This window comes from Artemia franciscana, chromosome 18, assembly GCF_032884065.1.
Source record: "Artemia franciscana chromosome 18, ASM3288406v1, whole genome shotgun sequence".
In the NCBI taxonomy this organism is placed as follows: Eukaryota; Metazoa; Arthropoda; class Branchiopoda; order Anostraca; family Artemiidae; genus Artemia; species Artemia franciscana.
In genome coordinates, this window is record NC_088880.1 from 32,402,905 (window position 1) to 32,423,416 (window position 20,512).

The following is a 20,512-nucleotide window of genomic DNA, read 5'->3' on the forward strand; positions in this document are numbered from 1 at the left end:
TATCAAACAAGTTATTACAATAGAAAATTTTACCAACGGCTTCAATTAGGAAATCAATTTAAATGGTTCTTTTAACTTGCTTCCATCAAGCCTTACCCCCGCTTCAGTATAAATTCTTGTGAACATTCCAGTATGTAATTCTGATCACATGTTTCCATGTTTATTTTCTCCCTTTCTGTATCAATAAATTCAAACTGACAAAATTACCTAATTTTACAAATTTTAAAAAGTTAGCAGCTAGCGGTTTCGATCCACCAGCCTCTGGGTTATGGGCCCAGCACGCTTCCGCTGCGCCAAGCTGCTGTTAGTGTAAGAATTTTTCAAACAAGTGATGTTATTACAAGAGAAAATTTTACCTTCAATGGGGAAATGGGTTTTTCTAAGCTAGAAAATCGAGGGGTTAAGATTTTCCGACGAAACTTTCCATGACAATTACTCGGAAAATTCCGCGTCGAATGAGTCTTCGTACACCCAGATCCGATGTCGGCTGCGACCTGTAGGCGTGAAAGAAAAAAAAAGGGTTTCTGTAATTTTTCTCAAATAAAAATTTTACGGATTATGACAGAATTTTTGAAGCTTTCAATCAGTCTCACCATGTCGAGCTGATCATTTTGATGTACTTGATGTTGAAATTCGTAACTTTTAACAACAAAAAACTTAACATGGGCTCTTATAGGGAAATGGGGTTTTTCTAAGCTAGAAAATCGGGGGGTTAAGATTTCCGACGAAACTTTCAAGCAAAATTACTCGGAGAATTCCGCGTTGAATGAGTCTTCGTACACCCAGATCCGATGTCGGCTGTGACCTGTAGGCGTGGCGAAAAAAAAAGAACATGAACATTAAGTGGCAATGCGTGGTTTCTAGAAAACAGGGAAGGAGTTATCGGATCGAGCTGAAATTTCGCGGATAAGCTCCTGGGCCCTAGGAAAACTTAACTTGTGAACTTCTCGCCCGATCGGACAACGTTAAAGGGGGGCTGGGGGGTCGAAACTTTCGGCCAGATTTTCCCCATGAAGGAAAAGTCGGAGGGGGATGAAATTTGGCAGATTTCTTAGTTGAAGCTCGGGCTACGAAATGCATCCCTCCCCATCCCTTTGCAACCACTGAAACCGAATATTGCTTAACATTGTCGTGGTTTGCCTCTTTAAAGAGGCACGAGTGTGCCTCCTTGAAAATTGGAATAATTTCTTATTGAGATATTTGCCTTCTCTGCAGCTAATCTGGTAGTTCTTTTGGGATTGGGCTTATTTTTGTTCGTTCCTATTTTTGTTTTATTTCGAATTAGATTATTTTTTATAACTAATTTTGTGTACGGAGGGTTGAATGTGTATTCACCCAAGTCTCTATTTAGGGATGTATTATTATTTAAGTTTCGTTTCATTTCAATTGTTTCATGGACAGTTTGTTTGATTCCTAGGTCATTTCTAATTAGAATTGCTTCGTCAAATAAAACATAATTGTTTGGATTTTAAAAAATATGATTGCTTAAAGCTGAATAAAAAGAAATGGAGTTATTTTTAGATTTTAATTTTTTGAAGATTTTAATGATTTTAATGGTTTTTTTTTTAGATTTCAATGACCTAGGAATCAAAACAAAATCAAACTGTCCGCGAAGCAATTGAAATCAAACGAAACTTAAATAATAATACATCCCTAAATAGAGACTTGGGGGAATACACACTCAACCATATGTACACAAAATTAATTATAGAAAATAATCTAATTCAAAATAAAACAAAAATAGGAACGAACAAAAACAAGCCCAATCCCAAAAGAACTATTATATTAGCTGCAGAGAAGGCAAATATTACAATAAGAAATTATTCCAATTTTCAATAAATACAGTTATTGAAATGAATGAACCTTTTTAGCTTGTAAAATGTTAGCTTTTATCACACAGTCTTGGCTGAACTTTTCCTAAGAAGCAATGATGCCAAAGCTATTAAAAAAATGGATTTTTATCAGAGAACTTTTATTGTAAGTGTTTTATTGTTTATTATTTTCATTGCTGAAGACGGCCCTTAGATATAGGGCCGAAATATTCAAATAGGTTCTGTCGGTTCAATGTCTTGGGAAAAAAAGTCCTCATTATTCTCTCCTTTGTTGTTGTATTATGGAAAAGCAGTGTGGTCTTTGTCATTATTTATTTACACCCTCATTAATAAGAATTTGGAAGAGTCAACATACGCCTTAAATATAAATTTAACCTAGGAATCAAACAAACTGTCCGCGAAGCAATAGAAATCAAACGAAACTTAAATAATAATACATCCCTAAATAGAGACTTGGGTGAATACACACTCAACCATATGTACACAAAACTAATTATAGAAAATAATCTAATTCAAAATAAAACAAAAATAGGAACGAACAAAAATAAGCCCAATCCCAAAAGAACTATTATATTAGCTGCAGAGAAGGCAAACATCACAATAAGAAATAGTTTCAATTTTTAATAAATACAGTTAGTGAAATGAATGAACCTTTTTAGCTTGTAAAATGTTAGCTTTTATCACACAGTCTTGGCTGAACTTTCAAACAGTTCGTGGTAACGAACTGTAGTAAGGAGCGACCCGGCTCAATAGTATCAAAACTCTAAAGAAGGAAATTTTGATACCAATAGCTACATCAAAAGAATCGTGTTTTAATGCTGATTTTAAATATATAAGTTCCATCAAGTTTAGTCTTACCCATCTAAAGTTACGAGCCTGAGAAAATTTACGTTCTGTTAGAAAATAGGGGGAAACACCCTTTAAAAGTCATAGAATCTTAACGAAAATCCCGCCATCAGATTCAGCGTATCAGAGAACACTACTATAGAAGTTTCAAGCTCCTATCTACAAAAATGTGGAATTTTGTATTTTTTGCCAGAAGGCAAAATTGATCGTATCGACCCAGTTGTCCTAGAATGTTGCGAGAGGGCTCATTCTAACGGAAATGAAAAGTTCTAGTGCCCTTTGTAAGTGACCAAAAAAATTGGAGGGCACCTAGGCCCCCTCCCACGCTAATTATTTTCCCAAAGACACCAAATCAAAATTCTGAGATAGCCATTTTATTCAGCGTAGTCAAAAAACCTTCTAACTCTGTCCTTGGGGACGACTTACTCCCTTACAGTCCCCTTGGGAGGGGCTACAAGTTACAAACTTTGACCAGTGCTTACATATAGTAATAGTTATTGGGAAGTGTAAAGGCGTTTTCAGGAGGATTTTTTGGTTGGGGAGAGGGGTTGAGAAGAGGGGGATATGCTGGGGGAACTTTCCATCGAGGAATTTGCCATGGGGGAAGAAAATTTCCATGAAGGGAGCCCAGGATTTACTAGCATTATTTATAAAAAAAACAATGAAAAAATAAATATGAAAAAGTTTTTTTCCGCTGGAAGTAAGGAGCAGCATTAAAACTCATTTAGCCAAAAGAAAGCCATTTATCAAAAAAAAAAAAAAATAAAAAAAAAATGCAAATTTCGCTCTAAATATTACTCTGTGGAGAGCCAAAATCAAAACATGCATTGATTCAAAAACTTTCAGAATTAAATGAAAAAAAAACAAGTTTTTTTAACTGAAAGTAAGGAGCGACATTAAAACTTAAAGCGCACAGAAATTACTTCATATATGAAAGGGTCTGCTTCCTCATCAACGCCCCGCTCTTTACACTAAAGTTTTTTACTGTTTTAAACGAACAGAAATTACTTCGTATATGAAAGGGGCTGCTTCCTCATCAACGCCCCGCTCTTTACGCTAAAGTTTGACTCTTTCTCTCAACTCCTATTTAAAACAGTAAAAAACTTTAGCGTAAAGAGCAGGGCATTGATGAGGAAGCAGTCCCTTTCATATATGAAGTAATTTCTGTTCGTTTTAAGTTTTAATGTCGCTTCTTACTTTCAGTTAAAAAAACTTGTTTTTTTTTATATTTAATTCCTTAAGAAGCAATGATGCCAAGGCTATTAAAAAAAATGGATTTTTAACCGAGAACTTTTATTGTAAGTGTTTTATTGTTTATCATTTTCATTGCTGAAGACGGTCCTTAGATATAGGGCCGAAATATTCCAATAGGTTCTGTCGGTTCACTATCTTGGGAAAAAAAAGTCTTGATTATTCTCTCCTTTGTTGAGGGTGTAAATATACCCCTTGGACATTGTACTTTTTATGGCACTTGGTATTAACCAAGTGACAATTAGCAATCGTAAATTCTGTCGGTCTGTAGGTCCAATTTTCCTACTTGAGGCACTTCCAGGTAAGGTAGGACGATGCAATTTGGCAGGTGTATCAGGAACCGAATCAGATTAAATTTGAAATAGTCTTTTTCCTTATTTGACCATCTGGGAGGGAGTGGGGGGCCCGTTAATTCGGAAAAAAAAAGAAAAATTGAAGTATTTTAACTTACGAACGGTTGATCAGATCTGACTGAAATTTGATGTTTGGAAGGATATTGTGTCTCAGAGTTGTAATTTAAAATCCCGACCGGATCTGGTGACATTGAGGGGGAGTTAGGAGGGGGAAACCTAAAATCTCGGAAAACACTTAGAGTTGAGGGATCGGGATGAAACTTGGCGGGAAAAATAAGCAGAAGTCCTAGATACATGATTGACATAACCGGAAAAGATCCGCTCTCTTTTGGTTAGTTGGGGAGGGGGGGGGGGGTAATTCTGAAAAATTAGAAAAATGAGGTATTTTTAACTAGCAAACGGGTGGCTGGATCTCAATGAAATTTGATATTTAGAAGGTATATCGTGTCTCAGAGCCCTTATTTTCAATCTGAACAGGATATGGTAACATTGGGGGAAGGGTTGGGAGGGGGAAACCTAAAACTTGGAAAACACTTAGAGTGGAGGGATCGGGATGAAAAATGGTGGGAAAAATAAGCACAATTCCTAAATACATGATTGAAATAACTGGAACGGTCCGTTCTCTTTGGTTTAGTTGGAGGGGGGGTGGTTAATTCTGAAAAATTAGAAAAAATGAGGTATTTTTAACTTACGAACGGGTGATCTGATCTCAATGAAATTGTATATTTAGAAAGATATCGTGTCTCAAAGCTCTTATTTTAAGTCCCGACCGGATCTGGTGACATGGGGGGAGTTTGGGGTGGGGGAATCTAAAATCATGGAAAACGGAACAGAACAGGAACAGGAAATAGGAAATAAACAGAATAGGAAATAAACGGAACAGGAAATAAACAGAAGTATTAGATACGTGATTTACATAATTGGAACGGATCCGCTCTATTGGGGGGGGGGGGGAGTTAATTCAGAAAAATTAGAAAAAATGACGTAGTTTTAACTTACGAAGGAGCGATCGGATCTTATGAAATTTCATAATGAAATACATAATGAAATTTCATATTTAGAAGGACCTCGTGACTCAGATCTCTCATTTTAAATCTCAACCAGATCCAGTGTAATTAAGAAGGGGGCAGTTGAGGGGAGCCCGAAATCTTAGAAAATACTTAAAGCGGTTAGATCAGGATGAAACTGGATGGGAAGAATAAAAACCTGTCTAAGACACGTGACTGACATAACCGGATCGGATCTGCTCTCTTTGGTGGAGTTTGGGGGGGGGGGGTAATTTTGAAAATTGAGGTATTTGTAACTTACGAAAGGGTGACCAGATCTTAATGAAATTTGATATTAGAAGGATCTCGTGCTTTCAAGCTCTAATTTTAAATTCCAACCAGATCCTGTGACATTGGGGGGAGTTGGAGGGGTAAACCGGAATTCTTGGAAAGCGTGAAAATTTGGGCATTTTTATTTTACGAATAGGTGATCGGATCTTAATGAAATTTGATATTTAGAAGGAATTCACGTCTCAGAGCTCTTATTTCAAATTCCGACCAGATCTTTTGACATTGGGGGGAGATGGAGGGGGAAATCTTGGAAAACACTTGGAGTGGAGGAATCAGGATGAAGCTTGGTGGATTGAATAAGCAAATGTCCTTGATGCGTGATTGACGGAACCGTACTGGAATCACTCTCTTTGGGGTAGTTGGGGGGGGGAGGGGTTCAGTGATTTGGCGAGCTTGGTGCTTCTGGACGTGATAGGACGATGAAAATTGGTAGGCGTGGCAGGGAGCTGCACAAATTGATTTGATAAAGTCGTTTTCCCAGATTCGACCATGTGGGGGGCTAAAGAGAGAGGAAAAATTAGAAAAAATCAGGTATTGATAACTTATGAAGCTTGGTGGATAAGTTATAATAATGGATAAGTTAAGTAAGTTAATAAGTTAGTTAATAAAGGATAAGTTAATAAGGGATGAAGCTTGGTGGATAGCATAAGCTAATGTCCTTGATACGTGATTGACGAAATCTTCCTGGATTCGTTCTCTTTGGGGAGCTGGTGGAGGGGTTCAGTGATTTGGCGAGTTTGGTGCTTTTGGACGTGCTAGGACGATGAAAATTGGTAGGCGTGTCAGGGAGCTGCACAAATTACTTGATAAAGTCGTTTCCCTGATTCGACCATCTGGAGGGCTAAAGGGAGAGGAAAAATCAGAAAAAATAGGTATTTATAACGTACGAGTGGGTGATCGGATCTTAATGAATTTTGATATTTAGGACATCGTGACTCAGAGCTCTTATTTTAAATCCTGACTGGCACTAAGCCTCTTATTTTCCTTTTAAATCAATCTATTGATTCATAGAAATTTGATAGAGCTCATACCATATGATCTCTTGGCTCTTAGCTCTTCTTGCCTCGTCTCAAGTGCCATATGAGCTCTTAGCTCTTGTTTGGTGGAAAAGCTGAAGAGATGTGGCTAAGTAAATATATATTTAATATCCTAAGACTTCTGTTTACATCTTGAAATTCTTAAAAACGGTGGTATAAATATGGTCCTTTGACTTGTATGTAACGAAATTGCACTATTTTATGGGAAAGTTGGAGAGATGTGGGTTGTAAAATTTATATTTAATGATTTAAGACTTATGTTGACATCTTCAATTCTTCGTCTAATTTTGAGAAATATGTTTTTGCAAATTTTATTGTGTATATTTGGAAAACCTAGATACGAACACAACTAATCCAAATTCTTTATGATGGAAGTAAAGAGCCATGTTGAAACTTAAAATGTACAAAAAACAGCTGCTTCGCAGTTTTTACAACATATATCTATAAAATTGATTCAAATAAACAGATTTCTGATATTTCCCTTTATTTGTAGAATTGCTTAAAAACTAACAATTTACTCGAAACATTACGTGCTTGAGTTTTTGAATATTAAAATTTTATTGACTTAGTGGACGGGGAAAGACTATTAATATATATAACGTTACAAATTTATAACGTTACATAATTGTATAACGTTACAAATTTATGTTTATTTTCTGCTGGCTGCTTAAAGACTTTACTGCTCTTAATCCTGATTTATTGCGTCGTATTTGTGTTATAAGTAATGTGCTACTTTTTTCCAAAATCTGCTAGAAAAGTATCACGAATCAGGTTTATTCAAACAAGTTTCGAAGATATATGTTGAATAAACTGAAAATTAATATCTTTCCTTCGCTTTAAATTTCAACTTCGATTGTGTTCTTCCATTAATAAAACTTTGTTTTTTTAAATTTATCTTGGTGAAGGTTGATTGAATCTGATCCGCTAAAAAAAATCCAATCTCAATTTTCTAATCAATTTACTCCTATATTATTTGTTTCCTATAATATTTACAAGCCCCTCTTTGTATCAATACGCCTTATATCCTTTTCCCTCACTTACGGAAATAGTTAGAAAATGGCAATTGCTGTATAAAACTCGGTTTTTTCGCATTTTGGTTGTCTAAGTAAATCCATGCTTTGCAAACGAAAACTTATTAGTCACAATTGCAGCAGTCAGAACACCCCAAAAGCAAAAATCCCAAAGTCACTTAGTTATCGTCCACAAAATAGAAATAATGAAATTTGGTTTGGCTTCTGATTATTTTTTGTTCTGTTTTTAATTGTGTTGTACCATTATTTATACTGAATATTTTGCTTTTCGCTCCATAGCCCAATTGGGCTTTAGTATGAATAAATTTATCTATCATTATTACTATTACTTATCATTATACGTTACTATCATTATACATCTATCTATCTATTATTACTTTCATACTGCAGAAGTCACCGTGTCAGGTCGAGAAAAGCTGAGCATTTGAAGGAGATTTATCAGACAGAATACCAGCATTTAGTTTTTTACTTTCATGGTCATAATTTGTGTTGTTATTTAATTTTCTGATTTTGGAAGATTTATCTCTTGTTTCTTCTTAATTTCATTCTCATGCTTAGTATTTTCTGGGTTTTTAAAGATTCAAGAAAACATCGAACAACATAATAATCTCATTGTTTTAGTATAGTTTTCGCTCATTTTTCACACAGAGAGCCAGAGATAATACTTGTAAGAAATCTTGTGACTCTAGAACTTGTAACTTTCTCTGCTGGATCGAAGTTCCTCATTGGAAGTATTAAACTAATCAGGCTTCCAAAGTTGGATTGGAACTTTTTTTGCTTAAAAATATATGGAGGTAGCCTCTTTTTTCCCCTAATATAAATATATTACTATATTACACAGTAATATATGAATATATTACTACAGTATATACTAATGTATTACATCGTCCAGATCTTGTTCATTTTATAACAACTAACTTTAAAACTAGCTAACCAAAAATCACCATCAAACACCTTCTCTGCTTCATAGCCCAAATTCTGTGCAAGAACAAATCGTTTGACCTGCAATTCGGGCCCCCAGGCACCCAAAGGGCACGTTTGGGTACCAAGAAAGACTATTAGGGTTTATTTTAAAGACACAAACAAATGCAAAACTCATTTCAAAAATAAACAGTGATTCAAAGCCAAAATTACGTTGAAAGAAAAACTTGTTAATCAGCGATGCTGGCTAGCATAATTTCAAGAAAACACCTTAAGTTCACTTTAAACAAATTTTAATTATTCCTTTTACTATTGATATTAAGACAGCGATGCAGAACTGAAATATTCTTTAGTTTTAAAACATTTTCCAGAAAAAAACATGTTCAAAAGAAAAGAAAAGAAAAGTTCCATATAAAAGCCTACATCAAGAACAAAAAAAAATATATAATAATAATTCAAACGTAAAACGAACAGAAACTACACCGGAAGAGAGTAGGGCTACACCCTGCCTTAACTCTCTGAGCCCTTTCTTCGGCGACACCTTTCATTCTAAAGGATCGAGAAAAAATAAATAAATAATACGTATGAGACACATGATTTTTTACTGAAGCAAAGATAATGCGTTGTTTGTTATTTTTTTCCACCAACAGCATTGATCAGGCATTTACAAAAGAAATTATTTTGAGGGGGAGGAACTTAAAATATTGACAAAAGCATAAAATAGATCACAAGGGCTTGACGTTTTTAATACACTAGGCCAGAAGAAGGTTTCCGCCTCTTGCATTCAAGGCTTGCATTTAACTTTTGAAAGTTTCTACGTGGGCTTCCTTAGCTGCTTTTCAAAATTGTAGGATATTATCTTTTCTCATATTGATCCTTTTTTTAGTGACATACTAAATTGCTTAAACTATTATGTTTGCTTCATTTACTGTAGATCCCTGTGCTCAGATTGACTGTAAATGGCCTCAGTTGTGTGTGTTGAACCCAAATAGAGACCCTATTTGCTTGTGCCAGAACAATTGCACAAGTACGATTGAACCCGTGTGTGGTTCAGATGGAAAAACATATCCCAGTGAGTGTCACTTGCAGCTGGAAGCTTGTCGCCACCACAAGGATATTCATGTTGTATTGCCTGGTGTTTGTCTTCACATGGATAGAGGTAAGAATTCAACCGTCTTTTAGGTGTCTTAATAGAGGCCAACAAGATGTGTGACGTTATTATTTGACCAAAATGTTTTCATTGAAGTGATTACAAATATTGCGTTGGACAGGACTATAACATTGGTTATGCCTTGTATTGTGCTGGGAGGAGTATTTTTGTTGGTTTCCTTCTCACTGTTGAAGTATATGGCACTGTCTGTTCTATTTAGGCTGTTGAAATGTGTATTCTTCTTAACAGGAATATTTTTCTCCATGTAAAAAAAAAAAATGGCTGAAAATTAGTTACTCGTATTATTCGTTATACAAATATTCGTGCATTCATATTGTATCGTTGTAATAAATACAGGAGTATTCGTATGGTCTTCATTGCCCTGATTAACGAGTCCTTATCTGTGTTTCTTTTGAATTTTTGTTTTAATGGAAAAAAAAACAGGCACTAAGGGAATCAGAGACGTTTCATACCCAGGTTAAAGAGATTTTGATCTTATCAAACAGTTCGTGGTAACGAACTGTAGTAAGGAGCGACCCGGCTCAATAGTAACCGAAACTCTAAAAAACGGAATTTTGATACCAATAGTTAAATCAAAAGAATCACATTTTAATGCTGATTTTAAATATATAAGTTTCATCAAGTTTAGTGTTTCCCATCAAAAGTTACCCGCCTGAGAAAATTTGCCTCACTTAAGAAAATAGGGAGAAACACCCCTTAAAAGTCATAGAATCTTAACGAAAATAACACCATCAGATTCGGCGTATTAGAGAACCGTACAGTAGAAGTTTCAAGCTCCTATCTACAAAAATGTGGAATTTTGTATTTTTTGGCGCAAAACAGATCACGGATGCGTGTTTATTTTATTTTTTTCAGGGGTGATCGTATCGACCCAGTGGTCCTAGAATGTCGCGAGAGGGCTCATTCTAACAATTGTTAAAAGTTTTAGTGCCCTTTTCAAGCGACCAAAAAAATGGAGGGCACCTAGGCCCCCTCCCACGCTCATTTTTTCCCAAAAGTCACCAAATAAAAATTTTGAGATAGTAATTTTATTCAACATAGTCAAAAAACCTAATAACTATGTCTTTGGGGACGACTTACTTCCCCACAGTCCCCGTGGGAGGGGTTGCAAGTTACAAACTTTGACCAGTGTTTACATACAGTAATGGTTATTGGGAAGTGTACACACGCTGTCAGGGGATTTTTTTTTTGGTTGGATGAAGAAGGCGTGAGGGAAGGGGCTTATGTGGGGAGGAACTTTCCATGGTGGGATTTGTTATGGAGGAAGAGAATTTCCATTAAGGGGACGAAGAATTTCATAGTGTTTTTTTTTTTTTTTTAAACAATGAGAAAGTAAATATGCAAAAGTTTTTCAACTGAAAGTAAGGAGCAGCATTCAAACTTAAAACGAACAGAAATTATTACGCATTTAAGGGGTTCACCTCCTCCTAATAACTCGCTCTTTACGCTAAAGTAATTTTATTAATTTCAACTATTTATTCTACTGCCTTTGTGATTCAGGTGTCATTCTTAAGGAATTGGGACAAAATTTAAGCTTTAGTGTAATTAGCGAGGTATTGACGAGGGGGCGAACCCTCTCATACACGTAATAAAAACATACGAATATAGAAGTTAGTTACGTAAGTTAATTCGTAAGTTACGTATATTTTTACTAATAAAAACGGTCGTAAAAAAAAAATGAAAGTTTTAGTTGCCTTTTCAAGCAACTAAAAAATTGGAGGGTAACTAGGCCTACTCCTTTGTTCCTTTTTTTTCTCAAAATCGTCCGAGAACTATGAGAAAGCTATTTAGCCAAAAAAATAAGTTGATATGCAAATTTCATTTTAATTATTTATTTGCGAAGACCCAAAATGAAAACATGCATTAATTCAAAAACGTTCAGAAATTAAATAAAAAAACAAGTGTTTTTAACTTAAAGTAAGGAGTGACATTAAAACTAAAAACGAATAGAAAATACTCCGTATATGAAGGGAGCTGTTCCCTCCTCAACGCCCCACTCTTTACGCTGAAGTTTTTACTGTTTTAAAAATTAGAGTTGAGAGAAAGAGTGAAACTTTAGTGTAAAGAGTGGGGCACTGAGGAGGGAACAGCCCCCTTCATATACAGAGTAATTCCTGTTCGTTTTAAGTTTTAATGTCGCTCCTTACTTTCAGTTAAAACACTTGTTTTTTATTTAATATATTATTTTAAGTCAGATTTACCGCCTGAGATATTAGGGACATAGTTTCGCAGTTTCACAACATTCTTACAGAATTCTGATTAGTGGATGATTCTTCTAGCCTTGGTCTGTTTTTGTGGGCGTTTTCGGGCTGAAAAACTTCTTCCTAGCTATTGTATCTACTTTGGGTTGCCTCCCCACAGTAGCAAAATATTTGTAGGCATAAACATATATTGTGTCGGAGGTAATAGGCTTCACACTATCTGTGTAAAAATGAGGTATTTTTAACTTACAAATGGGTGATTGGATATCAATGAAATTTCATAGTTAGAAGGATAATCTCGTTTCTCAGAGCTCTTATGTTATACCCCAACCGGATCTGGTGACATTGGGGGAGTTGGGAGGGGGAAACCTAAAACTTGGATAACGCTTAGAGTGGAGGGATTGGGATGAAACTTGGTGGGAAAAATAAGCACAAGTCCTAGATACATGATTGAAATAACCGGAACGGATCTGCTCTCTTTGGGGTAGTTGAGGAGTGGGGGGGGGGTAATTCTGAAAAATTAGAAAAAATGAGGTATTTTTAACTTACGAACGGGTGATCGGATCTCAATGCAATTTGATATTTAGAAGAATATCGTGTCTCAAAGCTCTTATTATAAATCCCGACCGGATCTGGTGACATTGGGGGGAATTTAGGGTGGGGGAACCTAAAATCATGGAAAACGCTTAGATTGGAGGGATCGGGATGAAAATTGGTGGGGAAAATAAGCAGAAGTATTAGATACGTGATTTACATAATTGGAACGGATCCGCTCTATTGGGGGAGGGGGTAATTCTGAAAAATTAGAAAAAATGACGTATTTTTAACTTACGAAAGAGTGATCGGATTTTCATGAAACTTCGTATTTGGAAAAACCTTGTAACTCAGATCTCTTGTTTTAAATCTCAACCGGGTCCAGCGTAATTGGGGGGGGGCAGTTGGGGGGACCTGAAATCTTAGAAAATACTTAAAGCGGTGAGATCAGGATGAAACTGGATGGGAAGGATAAAAACCTGTCGAAGATACGTGACTGACATAACCAGACCGGATCTGCTCTCTTTGGTGGAGTTAGGGAGGGGGGGTAATTTTGAAAATTGAGGTATTTGTAACTTACGAAAGGGTGACCAGAGGTTAATGAAACTTGATATTTAGAAGGATCTTTTGCTTTAATGTTCTAATTTTAAATTACGACCAGGATCTGTGACATTAGGGGGAGTTGGAGGGGGAAATCGGAATTCTTGGAAAACGTGAAAATTGGGGTATTTATATCTTACGAATAGGTGATCGGATGTTAATGAAATTTGATGTTTAGAAGGATATCGTGTCTGAAAGCTCTTACTTTAAATTCCGACCGGATCTGGTGACATTGCGGGGAGTTTGGGGTGGAGGAACCTAAAATCATGGAAAACGCTTAGATTGGAGGGATCGGGATGAAACTTGGTGGGAAAAATAAGCAGAAGTCTTAGATACGTTATTTACATAATTGGAATGGATCCACCCTATTAGGGGGGGGGGGGGTAATTCTGAAAAATTAGAAAAAATGACGTGTTTTTAACTTACGAAGAAGTGATCGGATCTTCATGAAATTTCATATTTAGAAGGACCACGTAACTCAGATCTCTTGATTTAAATCTCAACCGGATCAAGCGTAACTGAGGGGGGGGGGCAGTTGGGGGAACTGGAAATCTTAGAAAATACTTAAAGGGCTGAGATCAGGATGAAACTGGATAGGAAGAATAAAAACCTGTCTAAGATACGTGACTGACATAACCGGACCGGTTCTTCTCTCTTTGGTGGAGTTGGGGGGGGGTAATATTGAAAATTGAGGTATTTGTAACTTATGAAAGGTTGACCAGAGCTTAATGAAACCTGATATTTAGAAGGATCTTGTGCTTTAATGTTCTAATTTTAAATTCCGACCAGAATCTGTGACATTGGGGGGAGTTGGAGGGGGAAACCGGAATTCTTGGAAAACGTAAAAATTGAATTATTTTTATCTTACGAATAGGTGATCTGATCTTAATAAAATTTGATATTTAGAAGGAACTCATGTCTCAGAGCTCTTATTTCAAATCCCGACCAAATCTTTTGACATTGGGGGGAGTTGGAGGGGGAAACCTTGGGAAACACTTGGAGTGGAGGAATTGGGATGAAACTTGGTGGATAGCATAAGCTAATGTCCTTGATACGTGATTGACGGAATCTTACTGGATTCGCTCTCTTTGGGGAGTTGGGGGAGGGGTTCAGTGATTTGGCGAGTTTGGTGCTTCTGGACGTGATAGGACGATGAAAATTGGTAGGCGTGCCAGGGAGCTGCACAAATTGACTTGATAAAGTCGTTTTCCCAGATTCAACCATGTGGGGGGGGGGCTAAAGAGAGAGGAAAAATTAGAAAAAATCAGGTATTGATAACTTACGAGTAGATGATCGGATCTTAATGAATTTCGATATTTAGAAGGACATCGTGACTCAGAGCTCTTATTTTAAATCCTGACCGGCATTAAGCCTCTTATTTTCCTTTTAAATCAATCTATTGATTCATAGAATATTGTTAGAGCTCATACTATATGATCTCTTGGCTCTTAGCTCGTCTTGCCTCGTCACAAGTGCCATATGAGCTCTTAGCTCTTGTTTGTTGTTATTAGTGTTGCCGAGAGCGCAGGGTATACTTGCGCTGCTAAATTGTGATCTGAGTTTTCAAATGACATGTGGTATGGCCTTAATCGGCTTTTAACAAATCCATCTATCGATTGTATTACAAGTTCACCATTTTTGTTGTTGTTGTTTCTGCCGGGAGTGTAGAGTAACCTGGCTTTACAATATCGTGATCTAAGATTTCAAATACCGTGTTGTATGGCCTTGGTCGGTTTATAATAAATATGTCTATCAATCTATCTATCTATCTAGAGTAATACAATTTCATCCTTTTTTGCTGTTGTTACTTGCGCCATGAGGGGAGAGTAGATTTGAGTTACTATATTGTGGGGTTGAACTTTTGAATTCTATTTAGTATGGCCTTGATCAGCTTATAATAAATCTATCTATCGATCTTTCCATCTACCTAAAGTTGATACAAGAAATTAATTATCTTCGTTTACTTAGTTTGTAAGTTGCTGTAACTTCTAGCCTTTCATTAGTCTGTAAAAAAAAAAAGTAATAATACAATGGGTGCTTGAAGCCTAAAGGCAAGCGAGCCTATACGTTTCATTAAAATGAGACAAGTTTTACATTTTGCTACGCGTAAACTCTTTTGCATCACGGCAAGAAGATCATGTTGGAACTTTTAGGAAAAATTTTCTGGTGGAAATTTGAATTTTGTGTTTGGAGCAGGGGGAAATATTATTTCTTTAGCACCCATAAGAGAGTAAACACTACGTTTTTATTTATCTTCCTATCATCCTATAGGATTGTTGGCTATTACAAAGTATAACATATTTGGCAAGTAGATAATCTTTGGCTAGTGCATACTATAATTTTGTTAATACATACTAGATAAATACAATGTATGTTCTGTTTGATCAATGAATGTATATATTGAACTTTTTTTTGGGCTTAGGTGTCTGAACCTCCCCCCGCCTCGGAGTTTTGTCAGACTCGTAGAAAAGTAAAACATGCATATGAACAAATTTTTTATGTGGTTTCGAAGTTTTTTGTAGCCCCCCCCCCTGAATAAAAATCCTGAATACGACCCTCATTAATAGTAAATCAAACTGTTGTTTGTCATGTTTATTTTTCTCGCTTTGTTTGAAACCTTGCTGTTCAATTTCTTTGTTCACAGTTAGGGTTTCTTTATTTTGCATCCTCAGTACTGTAAACAAATAAGCTTAGTTAACGAATAATCTAAATATTCATTTTAGATTATTTAAAGATTATAGAAGATAAAAAAAAACTCGATCTAATTAAAGTAAAAACTTGCTGCTACTTACAAATAGAAAAATAACGATATCTAGCAAAGACCTAAAGATTCTGAAATTTAATTCATAGTTTGGAATTCGAATGGACATTTTGTTAATAAAAAAAACACATAGGTAGATGAAAATAGCCTTTAAGGGCTAAAGTGGATTGAAAGGATGCAGTTGCCTTGAATTCCGAATATGTTAGTTCATTTAGTTTCTACCCACAAGATAGATGACATTCGTAGTAATCTAGATTTATTTTCAAAAGATTAAAATTTTAGTCGAAAACTCCTCCTCAGCTCTAGGGCGCGCTCAGTATTTTCAAAATACGGGGGTGGCTCATGAGTTGCTCTTATAAACTGGCAGAAAAAATTACTGGTAAGTGCATATTTCTATGTATTTTTATTCTTTCTCAGTCGTTTTCAAAATCTCCACCCCCTTTGATACAGACTTAACTAGATTTTTAACCTTTGGTTTTTTTACACAATTTTCGCCGAAATGACGTTTAAACTAAAATATGTTTATTGGTTCAAATTTACAGGTCCGTAAATATTTCCAAGAACAGCTTTCAATCAAATTAGACTTATCAAGAGCCTTTGACAAACAATTAAAAGATTTCTCCCGGAGAAACCGTGAATGCCATATAATTGGACACAACTTTGAAAGACAAAAAGCGTCGGGAAATGCTAGGGAAAGACAAACAAAAACGAAATAAAGGGAGACACATTTGACTTCTCCAAGGTAGTGGTAAAGCATGTAAATTATATTTTTCAGCAAAACAGACAGCCATGAACTATGAGAAAAGGAATATAAAAAACAAACATAATTGAAGAAAAACCGGAAGTCCTTCATTATCCTCTAGTTTTTTCTTTTTTTAATTTCAGCTAAAAGTGTTATTAGACCTGCAATTAACTTTAGCAGAATATTAATAATGTGTACGAGTTCATTTTTGCTACTTGAATCTGCTGTATTTTTCTTTTAAATAAAATATTTTATGTTCTTGGTCAAAACGTGGTAATGTAAAGAGCAACGTGCACTAATGGTAACCAAAATCACTAAAAAAAAACACCATCTCGATAGCAACATATATATCAAAGGAATCCAACAGTTCAGAATAACATATCAAAAGTTATAAGCCAGAGAAAATCGGAGTAATCTTACAAAAAGGGGGAAGCATCCAAAAAACAGGAGTGGCCATGAGGAAAATTCAGCAAATCATAAAATTCCATTGGCCAGGATTCAACCTTCTACCTGCACAAACACAAAATTGTGTACGTTTTTTTAGAAGAATCTTCTTGGATGTGTGTTTTTCCCAGGAGGGATCTTACTGAGCCGATGATCCTAGAATCAGGTGCCCATTTCAATTAGGAAAAGAGATCGTATCTCATAAAAGTGACGGTTTATACCATATCCTAGCGTAAAACCCCAAATTTGTTCCAGGGAGGTTCACATTGCTATTGAATAAATAAATCTAATGAATTTAAGATCCTCGTAAAGCTGTCTGTATAGCTCCAAAATTTCAGAGACCGTAACGCTACGTGACGACACATTCTTTCCTAGGACACATACTCTCCATACAGAATAAACTGTTAGTACAACCAATTATCCTTCAAGCGGCATGTACTGTACCTGAGTTGATCCATTTGAGGCTTCACTAGGCAATGACATTTAACGTTATGAATTTTCAATTAAGTGGAGGCTTAGTCGAATTTTTCTTTTGGCGGAGGAGGGGTTGTAGCTTCAATAAGTGAATCTTAAGGCCAACTATTTTGTTTTAGTGGAAGCTTCCGATTAATATAGAAGGGGGATTTTTTCTCCGATCTTCCGTCAATTTGATGGATGTTCTTGGACTAAGCTTGCAATGTAATTCCTATGGGTTCATAGTTGCCCATCTACCAGATGAAATATTTTAAGAGAAACATTAAAAACAACATTCACATGTTTATGTGAAGAGAAGGTAATTTATCCGAAGAATTAAATAGCGACGAAGACCGTACTGCCTTTCCATCACAAGCACCAACAACAACAAGAACAATGGGGAATTCTTTTCACAAGACAGTGGGAAACTAATTAGAATGATAATAACTAAAATGACAATTTTTAGTTATATTAAAGTTTTATTTTAAATAAAACGAAAATGGGACTGTTTAAAAAATATTATTTTAGTTATATTGGTTGTATCTCGTTCTAAGTTTGTCTTCTTATTTACTTGCGTTTTACTGAGGACAGCCTTTGGATGTTCCCTATTGTTAATCTTGTTGTTGGTGTTTGTCCGACGAATTGGGAGTGGAGCAAGATTTATTTTTTCGAGAAGCAGTAAGGGACTTTTGGAGAAATATTAAGGCTTTAAGTGCCAAAAGTGTGCTAAATGAGCTTTTGAAATATGGCGGTTGCTAAGTTACTGATAAATTATTCACGATTACAAATACAATTTTTCGAAAACAGTTTTATCTTAGAACAAGAGCTAAGAGCATATGGCACTTGTGACGAGGCGAGAAGAGCTAAGAGCCAAGAGATCATATGCTATGAGATCTAACAAAATTCTATGAATCAATAGATTGATTTAAAAAAGAAAATAAGAGGCTTAATGCCGGTCATGATTTAAAATAAGAGCTCTGAGTCACGATGTCCTTCTAAATATCAAAATTCATTAAGATCCGATCACCCACTCGTAAGTTATAAATACCTAATTTTTTCTAATTTTTCCTCTCCCTTTAGCCCCAGATGGTCGAATCTGGGAAAACGACTTTATCAAGTCAAATTGTGCAGCTCGCTGACACGCTTACCGATTTTAATCGACCTAGCACGTCCAGAAGCACCAAACTCGCTAAATCACTGAACCCCTCCCCCCAACTTCCCAAAGAGAGTGAATCCAGTACGATTCTGTCAATCACGTATCAAGGACATTTGTTTATTCTATCCACAAAGCTTCATCCCGATTCCTCCACTCCAAGTGTTTTTCCAAGATTTACCCCTCCAACTCCCCCCAATGTCAAAAGATCTGGTTGGGATTTGAAATAAGAGCTCTGAGACATGAATTCCTTCTAAAAATCAAATTTCATTAAGATCCGATCATCTATTCGTAAGATAAAAATACCCCGATTTTCCTGTTTTCCAAGAATTCCGGTTTCCCCCTCCAACTCCCCCCCAATGTCACAAGATCTGGTAGGAATTTAAAATTAGAGCTTTAAAGCACGAGATCCTTCTAAATATCAAATTTTATTAAGATCTGGTCACACTTTCGTAAGTTACAAATACCTCAATTTTCAAAATTACCCCCCCCCCCCAATTCCACCAAAGAGAGCAGATCTGTTCTGGTTATGTCAGTCACGTATCTTAGACAGGTTTCTATTCTTCCCATCGAGTTTTATCCTGATCTCACCGCTTTAAGTATTTTCTAAGATTTACGGTCCCCCCATCTGCCCCCAACCCAATTACGCTTGATCCGGTTGAGATTTAAAATAAGAGATCTGAGTTAAGAGGTCCTTCCAAATATGAAGTTTCGTCAAGATCCGATCACTCCTTCGTAAGTTAAAAATACGTAATTTTTTCTTATTTTTCAGAATTAGCCCCCCTCAATAGAGCGGATCCGTTCCAATTATGTAAATCACGTATGTGAGACTTCTGCTCTTATTTTTCCCACCAAGTTTCATCCCGATCCCTCCAATCTAAGCGTTTTCCATGATTTTAGGTTCCCCACCCCAATATTCCCCCAATGTCACCAGATCCGATCAGGATTTAAAATAAGAGCTTTGAGACACGATATCCTTCTAAATATCAAATTTCATTGAGATCCAATCACACGTTCGTAAGTTAAAAATACCTCTTTTTTCTAATTTTTCACAAATAATCCCTCCCCCAACTACCCCAAAGAGAACGGATCCGTTCCGGTTATGTCAATCATGTATCTAGGACTTGTGCTTATTTTTTCCACTAAGTTTCATCCCGATCCCTCCACTCTAAGTGTTTTCAAAGTTTTAGGTTTTTCCCTCCCATATCCCCCCCCCCCCCAATGTCACCAGATCCGGTCGGGATTTAAAATAACAGCTTTGAGACACGATATCCTTCCAAACATCAAATTTCATTAAGATCTGATCAACGGTTCGTAAGTTAAAAATACTTCAATTTTTCTATTTTTTCCGAATTATACGGCCCCCTACTCTCCCCCAGATGGTCAAATTTCGAAAACGACTATTTCTAATTTAAGCTGGTCCCGTCCCTGATACGCCTGCCAAATTTCATCGTCCTAGCTTACCTGGAAGTGCCTTAAGTAGCAAAACCGGGACCGACAGACCGACTGACAGACCGACAGAATTGGCGATTGCTATATGTCACTTGGTTAATACCAAGTGCCATAAAAACTCTAATTAAACCCTCTATAAAAAAAAAACGGTAAGAGCACGTCCAGAAGCACAAAACTCGCCAAATCACAGAACCCCTCCCCCCAACTCTCCCAAAGAGAGTGAATCCAGTACGATTCTGTCAATCACGAATCAAGGACATTTGTTTATTCTATCCACAAAGCTTCATCCCGATTCCTCCACTCCAAGTGTTTTTCCAAGATTTACCCCTCCAACTCCCCCCAATGTCAAAAGATCTGGTTGGGATTTGAAATAAGAGCTCTGAGACATGAATT

The 20,512-nt window shown here is 36.3% G+C and overlaps 1 protein-coding gene across 1 annotated transcript in view; it reads left to right on the forward strand.

Annotated features, from left to right (window-relative positions):
• The window catches only part of LOC136038883 (agrin-like), a 209,988-nt gene that overhangs the window by 6,650 nt on the left and 182,826 nt on the right, over positions 1-20,512 (forward strand). Inside the window, exon 2 of the mRNA XM_065722350.1 lies at positions 9,543-9,767. Within this exon, the coding sequence (XP_065578422.1) occupies positions 9,543-9,767 (225 nt within the window). The remainder of the gene's footprint in view (positions 1-9,542; positions 9,768-20,512) is intronic.